Source organism: Canis lupus, chromosome 23 (assembly GCF_011100685.1).
Source record: "Canis lupus familiaris isolate Mischka breed German Shepherd chromosome 23, alternate assembly UU_Cfam_GSD_1.0, whole genome shotgun sequence".
Taxonomy (NCBI): domain Eukaryota; kingdom Metazoa; phylum Chordata; class Mammalia; order Carnivora; family Canidae; genus Canis; species Canis lupus.
Genome location: NC_049244.1, coordinates 28,229,291 through 28,239,755, shown reverse-complemented (window position 1 = coordinate 28,239,755; position 10,465 = coordinate 28,229,291). Strand labels below are relative to the sequence as shown.

The 10,465-nt window shown below is 36.3% G+C and overlaps 1 protein-coding gene across 7 annotated transcripts in view; it reads right to left on the bottom strand.

Annotated features, from left to right (window-relative positions):
* Positions 1-1,299: 1,299 nt before the first annotated feature.
* The window catches only part of COL6A5 (collagen type VI alpha 5 chain), a 129,523-nt gene continuing 120,357 nt past the window's right edge, over positions 1,300-10,465 (bottom strand). For 4 of the 7 annotated variants that reach the window (XM_038570813.1, XM_038570816.1, XM_038570817.1 and 1 more), the window contains one exon: positions 1,300-2,124. In XM_038570813.1, the coding sequence (XP_038426741.1) occupies positions 2,105-2,124 (20 nt within the window). In that variant the 3' untranslated portion in view covers positions 1,300-2,104. Of the gene's footprint in view, positions 2,125-9,868; positions 10,114-10,465 lie in introns of all 7 variants that reach the window. The other 3 variants (XM_038570812.1, XM_038570814.1, XM_038570815.1) reach the window with 1 other exon arrangement.

Genomic DNA, 10,465 nt, shown 5'->3' with positions numbered 1-10,465 from the left:
CACCCCTCTCACTTCTGTTGTGCATCAACTTATGCTGTCACCCCATGTGACCACTCAGACACAAGATTCACATAAAGGTAGATGTACACTCAGTGGTAATATAAACTGTGCTTACATATTAATCAACTTATGCAGCATACCAGTGATGGGGACAAGTTTCCCTGGTGTTTGTGCTCAAGGAGAACCATTTTTTTTAGGATGTTACCTAACTCTAGGGACTCTGACTTAATGCAAGTTCATCAAGACCAAGGACAATTATTCATATTTTTAAATACCTCACAATTCTTAACACAATGTTGGATGTAGCATAAGGATTTACTTGAATTGGACTCCTGATTTACCCCTCCCCACTGAAAGATAACCAGTCTTGAATTTGGTGTTATATAGGTGGTGTTATATATGCTTTTACTAAAGTTGTGGGCATTCATAAACAGTGGGTAATATTGCTTCTCAGGTTTTAAAATATTGTATAAATGATCTCAAAATGTATCCTTCTGCAACTTCTTTAGTTTCAATATTTTCTTCCTTATTTGCCCACTGTTAATAGTTGCAGCTCTAGTGTACAATGTACCACATTTAGGATATTTCAGTTGGTTTCAACTCTTCACTGAAACACACAATGTTGTGGTGAACATGTTTTCACTCAATTTGTTGTGTACATGTGTGAGAGCTTTTATGGCATATAGATCTAGTAATGGGACAGCTAGTTTGTAGAATATGTGCATCATCAACCTAACTAGGTATTGCTAACATGCTGTTCAAAGGTGGAACAATCTACACTCCCATAAGCAGACTGTGAGTTCCTCTGGCTTCAAATTCTTGGTAACCCATATTATCTTCATATTTAGGGATCTGATGTATTCCTTATGCCTACATTTATACGCATGTGCACATATCAGGATTCTTAGGGAAAAACAGAACTTTATTAAAGAGTAGAATCTGCTTTAGAACTTCCCAGAGAGCAATATGTGGGTACTTTAAAATTTTTGACAGCCTAGCTTTAATTTATTGGGTTATTTTTAAATTATTCAAACAAAAAGAATAATGGTAAGGAAAATTATATGGGAAAAGTACAAAACAGCCAGTAGTATTATCCTATTACCATAGTCACTTTAAAAATATGCAAAATATACTCACTTGGCAATTATTAGTTGCCTTAACCAAATTGAAAGATTTAAAAAATGAATTCACTATTGGCTTATTTTACACTATATGTATATATTTTCCAAATATTGTTAATCCTATACTGGTGTTTCAGTGGGCCTGGGTTAGACTACACATAAATAAAAATGAACAGAATAAGCTTCCAGTCAGACTTGCTTTTATTTTAGAACTTGTCTCTTGTTCCATTGAAATTCCCAAGAACAGCTCTGGTCAAATAGAATATTCATGTTTTTCCATAATTCTTTTCCCCAGCAAAAATCAAGTACATATAAAGCAAAGCATGCTAAAATGTAAAACAAATGATCACAGCACAAAACAGCCATTCATAAAATTAGCCTCATCTCACTTTTTTCTTTCTCACGAATTCCATTATTTTCCAAGTGTTCTGGTAAACAGTAAGCATTCTGGTAGCAGCTTGCCAGGTGGATTTCACAGGGCGCTCAGGGCTGGATCCACCATGAGGGTTGTAGCAGAATTGAAGAGATGAACATGAGTTTCTCATTCTATGAAGAGATAGGAGACTTTCCTAGGAAATTCTAACTCTGACTGCTTTTGTTTCAACTGCCCAATTTGAGATGTAGATGTGATGAAAATTATGATAAAAATATTCTCTAAGCAGATATATCATCAGAATTGCTGTCTGAACTGTACAGAGCTGTCAAGAAAAAAATTCAGTTAACTTTTCCTGGTCATTTTTCCCAATTCTCAGAAGAAATGAAATCATTCCTAGTTTCTCAGTTCTGCTTGTTGGTGTCTTCACTCAAAAGTCTCCCTTTCAGACTTGAAACAGCACAAATTTAGCACATTACTAGCCAATTGGTTTCATGAAAAAATTTCTGCCCCTCACCACTCTACTTCTAACAGATGATTTATAGTTTCTGGCTAGAACCACATGGAGTCACACATTGCCAACAGAGCAATCTTCCTTTTTTTGCTATGATCATCTTGTGTCCTCACCATCTGCAAAACATAAAAACATTAATGTTCTTAATGTCACTGGATTTGTTTAAAATGTTCCCTCTAGACTTGACTCCTCTTTGCCACATATGAAATGAACACACATAGTTTTGCCATTTTCAATAGTCAAAATAAAAGGGTGATGTGATAATAGATACAAATGAGCAACATATAAGTAGAACTACAGATACGCTTCTTCCTGGGGAAATGTTGGTACATTCATCATCTGAAATTCCACACTTAGTACATTCAGTGTTATTGATTTGAACTAGAAGGAATGTGCAGAGCTAGGACTCTGCTTAGAATCCTTTTAATCTTCATTTTTAGCATTAATTTCTAGGACAACATTCCTTCCTCTCCTATTCTTCATCCCCTTTCATCCCTAACCACCCTCATGTGAACTTTTGCTTCTAGCATCAGCACCTACTATTCTTAGGAGGACTGGTGTCCGGCCACTGAAGTGGCTTGTCTTCAGACATTTGTTACATATCCATCTCAAAGGAAAACAATCATGTACTCTTGCCTTGCATATTTTAAAGTTAACATCTAATTATTTTTTCATAATGAGTTTAAGTATTTGAAAAGGATGTAATTTGTGACATATTTTAAAAGCTCACATTTAGAAATAGAGCTGTCACATTTTTAAAAATTTACCTAATAGAATCTAAATAGCACAGTGATTTGACAGCACCATTTTCTATTTAAATTATATGTAAATATGCTCATGGTTCAAAGTCAGATGTTTTGTAGTGTTCATTTTTCTCCTTAAACATGTACTTCCATTCCACTTCCCCATAGAATTTCATTTAACTGTAATATATTTAAATGCTTTAAAATCTTTTATTGGTTGCCTAATTATAATCCTCCACAGCAAAAAATATATTTTAATGCATGTCTTTTTATTTCCCAAGGCTATAACCTTCTATGTGTTAACATATTTTTTTCTGATGGATTACCATTACAATTTATCAGAAGAGCATATATATTTTATATGTTATTATTTATATTATATAAATTTTGGTTATTCTTTCAAAACAAAAAGTAAAAGTTTTATTGGAAATGAATTTCTTCTTGAGATGGGTAGTTTATCCCTATTGTTTTTACTTACTATTACAATTTATTGTTAGCATGAGGCAGAGTTTAATATTAATTCTATTAATATTTATTGTTATAGATTTAAGCACTGATAAATATTGTTGATGGGTTTTGAAGGAGTTTTACTATAGCAATACCAAACAATTCTTTGAATTCTGAGTTATGTGCCAAAAACTGCCCACTAATCTTTCAAAAGCTTTTATTTACAAAAGATTATGTTACCCGGTGATTGGATGACAATTCCTCACTTCTGGGAAATGTACCTGAAAACACTTCACAAACTTATTGAATGGCTATTAATAATACCAGTTACTCTTTCACTTAGAAGTATGGTGTTTAACCTAGGAAACTAAAATATGACTGGAAAGTTTTAATATTGCTAAATAAAGCACACTTCACAAGTATGCTATTACTAAATTTTTTTTTATAAAATAATAATGTGTTTTACATATTTTTCTTCAGAATTTTTAAACTCCAACTTAGCTTATTCACTTAATGGGACATATCCCATATAGCCTAATTGGTGGAACTAGTCCTTAAAGTAAAACCAATCCACACCTCTTTCAGTTGGAAGATCTGGTCTTCCAACTGTAAGTATGTTACTGAGGGTCTCTGTGATGATGTCTTACTTATGATTCCACTCTAAGATAGGTAAATGGTTAAGGCTTTTGCTGTGATTTTTTTTTGACCTAATGAAACAATGCTCGCTCTCCATTGGTACTTCACTTATAGGCTCTTTGCTTTGTTCTCAAGGATTTTTCACTTTAAAAAGATGTATCTTTTGTGAAAAGTCAGGTAATGGAACAGGCCAGATTACTAAATGAAACTTATCATAACTACCATCCTCACTCTATAGTATACCTGAATTCAGATCATCCAAACATGAGTTCAAATACATTTCTAACAATACATTTCTTAACAGAAACATGTACAGGATGGGAAAAACCTGAAGCCTTACTGGGCTTAAAGGAGACCTACAGATCCAGTATTTAAAATGACTCCTTGTTTGACAACATGCTCCCAACTCCCTATCCTGTGCCTTCCTGGGAGGGTTTACATTTGGGCAAAGCACATAATCAGATTTAGAATGGCTGAGAAAGGGAAACTTAGCTGGCTCAGTTGGAAGAAGATGCAACTCTTGATCTTGGGGTTGTGAGTTTGAGCCCCATGTTGGTTGTAAAGATTACTTAAAAATAAAATCTTTTAAAAAAGGATGGCTGAGAGGTATGTCATTTTTTTTTTTTTGCATGAAGTGGGGGGCTTTTGTAAAAGAGGATGCTGAAAAGGAGACCCTCCATGATTCCTCAGATAGAGACATTCTCTAGAATGTTTTTAGATTTTAGTTTTTAGAAATTTAGATGTAGTTTTTAGAAATCTATGCACTAGGAAGTCTTTGTGTGTCCCTTAGTATGAAAAACACTGGCCTTGCCCAAGCTCCTCATTACACAAACAAGAAAATTGAAGACCAAGGCAATCAGGTGACTATTTGAGATCACAAAGCCAGTTAGTGACAGAACTAAAATTAGCATCTAGATCTCCTCATTCCCAGTCTGGCATTCTTTCCACCATGGCCATCAACTCTAATGCCATTTTGTCATCATAACCATCATCATCACCATCACCATCATCATAATTTTAAATAATAGCTAACATGTATTGTTTTCACTCAATGCAAAGTGCGTGCTGTTTGAAGCACTTTATATTCAGTGATCACATTACCCTACAATGTAGGCTCTACTATTATGCCCATTTTACAGCTAGAGAAATGGAAGCTCAGAAAAGCAAAGTAATGTGCCTAAGATCACATGACCAGTAACTGCACAAATTGGAGCCAAATCCATGTCCCCATCCAGTGATCCTTGGATTCAGTCTTTCAACTACTATTTCCCAAAGTGGTTTCTATAGAACACGAGCCCAAAAAGATGCCCCCTGATACAATGATTCTGTGGTCATAGTGGTTTGACCATAGCCCCTCTCTCAGAATCACAATAAACTTTAGCCCAATAAAGTCATTGAGAAGTCCTGCAAAAATCATGCCTATTTATCAGTGTTTTACAGGAAAAATTTTTTCTCCCGATTACCTATTAATATTTAGTGAAAGGACTTCTTTTTTTTTTTAAAGATTTTATTTATTTATTCATGAAAGACAGAGAAAGAGAGAGAGAGAGAGAGAGAGAGAGGCAGAGGGAGAAGCAGGCTCCATGCAGGGAGCCTGACATGGGACTCGATCCCGGGTCTCCAGGATCAGGCCCTGGGCTGAAGGCAATGCTAAGCTGCTGAGCCACCCAGGCTGCCCCAAGGACTTCTACTAAAGGAGACTAATTTAGGCTCAATATTTGTAACACTAGGTCAGTGGTTCTCAAACTCTAGCCTGCATCAGAATCATCTGGAGGACCCCAACCCCAGAGTTTCTGATTCAGCAAGTCTTTGGCAGGATTCAAGGATCTGCATTTCCAGTGACTTCCTAGATGATGCTGATGTTGATGGTCCAGGGACCACACTTTGAGAAATATTGAACTTGATGTTAGAAAAATAAAGACTAAGAAATAAGCCCTAAATTGGCATAATGGGAAAAGGAATACACTTATGCTTTTTAAAACTCCAGATTAAAACCTTGCAAATGTACATTATAATAAGCAAAATAATCTATATGTTAAGTAGATGGATACAATCAAAACATTAGAAAAATGAGGTAAAAAGAAAAGCCCATTCTCTTTGAAAAAACAAGATAAGCACAGCAAAGATAAGTATGTAAGGGCTGATCATTCTTCACAATGGATTTTTATTTTTAATTGTCAAATATATTACCAGACTTAGATCATTCATGTAACATAATACTAGCTGATTATGTACCAAACAAGGTGTGCATTTGACCTTCATATGTATTATCTCCAGCCTTTCAAAAAACCAGATAAAGATTTTTTTCAGATAAAGATTTGTCTTGTTTCATAGATTAACTTTAAATTGAATTTGTGTTCTAGAAACATAATACAATATAAATCTTTGTGACAAAATGGTACTGAACTAGATACTGTGAATATTCTTTAGTAAGACACTTAGATGTCTACAGCTTCTTATCTGTAAAAAGATACAGGACACCTCAGTGGTTTCTAAAGTCATTCTAGTTTCAAATTCTAATCCCACATGATTCCAAGAAAGAAGCCAAACTGACATTTCTTGAAGAGACTCAGACTGACTTCATGGAACAGAGCTGGCCAAATGTCACCAAATTAAGTTGCTGTCTAGAACTCTCAGAAGGCAATGAGTAAGGACATGATCAACTTCGAGATGTAGGATATACAATTAAGTAGAAAAATGGTGAAAACTTCTGGAGGAAAGAAATTATGAAGAATAATAACAATCAAGAAAGTTCTCAGTAATGCTCACTTGGTAATCTTCTTTGAGTTACCAACCTTATCATTTTCAGCAGCAACCTCACCTTGAAATACCTAACAGGACTAATTCAATTGAAATTTATAGCAGTGTTTTTCAAACTTGTATGCACACTGGAATTGCTCTGGGGTTTCAAAAACAATGAATGCCTATGTCTCACTGACAGAGAATATGACTTAAGGGATGTGGAGTGTGGGTTGGACTATGGAATCATCAACAAATACCCAGGTCATTATAATGCATAGACAACTTGATCAATACTGATTTATAGGGTTCTTTCCTGTGTATGTTGTTAATTATATCGCCTGAAATGGATTGCATTGTGTCTCCCCAATTTCATATGCCTTAAGGATGGAGATATAATCTGATAAAAAGTGATGCCCTTAGAAGAGGAAGGGACACCAGGACTGTCTCCACTATGTGAAAACAGAGCAAGAAGATGGCTGTCTGCAAGTCAGAAAGAGAGTTCTCATTAGAAACCAAATTTGTTGGTCCCTTGATCTTGGACTTCTCAGCCTTCAGAACCATGAGAAAATAAATTATTGTCTTTAAGCCCCTCAATCTATGGCTTGAGGTGACTAGGATATCCCCTCCTAACACCTACCCTTTTCTATCTCAGATCTATTTCCTTCCTCCGATATTGGGAAAGCACACTGAATTAGGAGTTGCCAGACCAGGGCCTAGTTTCAGAAAGGCACTAAACCTATTTGAGCTTCCGTTTCTCCATCCAAATAGAAGGGTATTAATTCCTGTCTCCTACACAGGGTTTTGGAGGGAACTCAATGGGATCATGTACATGAAATTACCTTACAGACAGTATGGCTCTGTACATGGGTGAGCTGCAGCTGGTACCTGCCACTTTGTTTTACTCAACCACCCTCCCTTTTGAATCCCCTTCTTGATTTCCCTTTGGGGTTCCCTCAGCCATCTGGTCCTCAGTCATTTGGCCTCACCCCAACTCCCTGGTTCTCCCACCACTGCTTTCCTTTAGCCCATGCCTGTTAGCAATAAATCCTCTTAGTTTTCCTTTATCTGGAAATATCTTTCTTTTGTTTTCATTCCAGAGGGCTATGCACATTGGATATAAAATTTTGTGTTCTAAGTTCTTTGATTCTGGGATGTGAAAGAAAAAAATGTTTCACTGTCTTTCAGCTTCCAAGGTTTGTTTGTTTGTTTGTTTATATTTATTTTTAACTTCCATGGTTTCTGATGAGAAATTTACCATCATTTGAAGAGTTGTTCTTTTCTTTTGTAATATGCAGATTTTTCTCTAGCTGCTTCAAAATTTTTATCTTTTGTTTTCAGCTGTTAATGATGTGTCTTGAGTGGGGTCTTAAAATCTGTAGAGTTATATTTTCTGCTAGTTTGGGAATTTTTTTGTCCATGATTGAGAGTCCAAGGCTGATGCAGCTCCCATAATTAGAATCAGAGGATCCCCTGCTCCAGTTCTCTTCCTCTGGGGCTACCCCTACATGCTGGCAAGCAGGACCTCTCTTTCTAGTTCCTCTGGCCAGAAAAACAGAGTTTTTCTTTAATTTTAGTTAGCTAGCCTTCCACTCAGATGCAAACTGTGCCCACCTTCAGAGCAAAACAGTGCACAAAACAGTGAGAAGAGAGGCACCTGGGTGGTTCAATTGGTTAAGTGTCTATCTTTGGCTCGGGTCATTATCTTGGGGTTCTAGGATTAAGCCCCACATTGGGCTCTCTGCTCAGCAGGGACCCTACTTCTTCCTTTCCCTCTGCCTCTCCTCCTGCTTGTGCACTTTCTCTGTCAAATAAATAAATGAAATCTTAAACAAAACAAAACAAAACAGGAGAGGAAAGAGAGGGAAAAATGGGCATTTCTACCACCACCTCTGACAAACAGGAGCTCCTTTTCCTAGTTCTTCTGCCCAGAAATATGAGGTTTCCACTGAATTTTATCTTCCTGCCCCACTGCCATCAAACAACTCCAGGACTGAGATCTGCCCTCAGGACAAAGCTACAAAAGAAAACAGAAAAGGAAATGGGAAACTTCACAATATATCTACTTTTTATTTTCAGAGCTCTTTGGGGAATTGCCTTTTTTTTTTTTGTCTTCTCCACAGTTTCCAGTTGTGATCAGTGCAAGAGAGACAATATGGGCTAGTCCATCTTGAGGCTAAAGTAGGCTTAGTCCATCTTGATTGGAACCAGATACTTCATTGTATTTTTATTTGATTTTCCTTTTCTTACACTTCTCTTCCCTCTCTATATTTTTCTATATTTTCTCTATCCTCATCTCTCCTATTTTCCATCATTTTTCTGATTTTGTTCAGTGTCTATATATTTGTTATATCTATACTTATATCTAATATTGTATAGGTGTACATATGAAGTACTGATACATACTACATATTTATATAGTATCGTACATATATGCTGCATGCATATATGGTATTTTATTATATAATCATACCTAAATTTATTTATCATACCTGCTATTGGGTATTTTTGTTTCTACTTCAGGGCTACTAAAAATAGTGCCATTATGAACATTCTAGTACATGACTTTTGGTGAATATATATTTTTCTGTTGGGCATATACATTTGAGTAAATTTGCTAGTTAAAGTGTATGCTTACTTCCAGCTTTAGTAGACACGCAAGAATATTAATTTTAAAATAATTTCCCATATAGTTTTGGTACACAGCAAAAATTATGAATAGTTGCTCTGGTGCCTACTATAGTTTCATTCTCCATCTTCCATTTTTCCCTTTAGCTGTAGGTCCTGAACCATCTCCTCACATAGCCTAAGAAGCTGCTCTCAGCCTCCAAAGAAATCTCAAAACCACAGGCACCAGCTAGAAGCTCACATCTCAGAGCAGGCAAGCCAGGGTTGCTAAGGGAGAAGGTAGACCTTCAAACCCTGGAGGCTTGTTGCATAGCTCCTCACTCACATTTTGCACAAGATATCTGGGGCTCTGTTTGCTTACTCAGGACCTGTGTGGTCCTTGTTCTCATCCTTCTCCTGTCTCTATTCCCTGACCTCACACTGAGTATTTACAACTATTTCCAGTTCTGGTTTTGTCAACATCATTGATTCCCTTTTTTGCCTTTCTAGAGTTATATATTTTTTGCTTCCTCATTGTGGGAACCTCCTGCAGCCCTAAGCTTCTCTATCTTGTCATTTCTACCTGTCCCAGTGAGTTCTCCTTGCTCATCCTTGCTCATCTTCCACCAGGGGAAAAATCCAAACAAAGGTACTTCAGGGGCTTCAATTCTATTGTACCCAAGGTTACCTTTTTTATCTTGTTGTTTACCATCTGCTAGAGCTGGCATTTCTTCTGAATGTGCCTCTTCCTTATCGTTCATCACCAGTTCTCCAGTTGAAAAGAGCATGTATAACTTCTGGATCAAATCAATAGCGGTGTCAGAACCATTACTAGGATTGTTCCCTAATACAAAGGAATGATGCTCCTGGGAACCAAATTCACCAAACAGCTCACTGTTTCCTGTCTCTATTTTATACACCTCAGGAATAAGGTTGAGGTGACAGAGAAAAGAGATGAAAAATATGTTAGCCAAGCCCCTTGCAGAATTAAATGTAAACACAGGATATAGAATAGCAGATGTAGAATAGCAATCAACTTTATGCATGTGATTGGAACAGTCCAAGTGTAGTTTGTAGATGAAATCTGACTCAGGCAACTTTTTAACATTCCAAAGAGAAATCATAGCATTTTATCAGTGGTTTAGGACTCCAAAGCAAAATTATGTTCAGCACTGAATTTTTATTGAGTACTTATGGTTGTACTTTGCAAAATCAAACATAAAAGAATCCTTCCTATCAGTCTTCATATGAGTTCTGTTTTTCAAATGGCAAATATTTTTGCTGC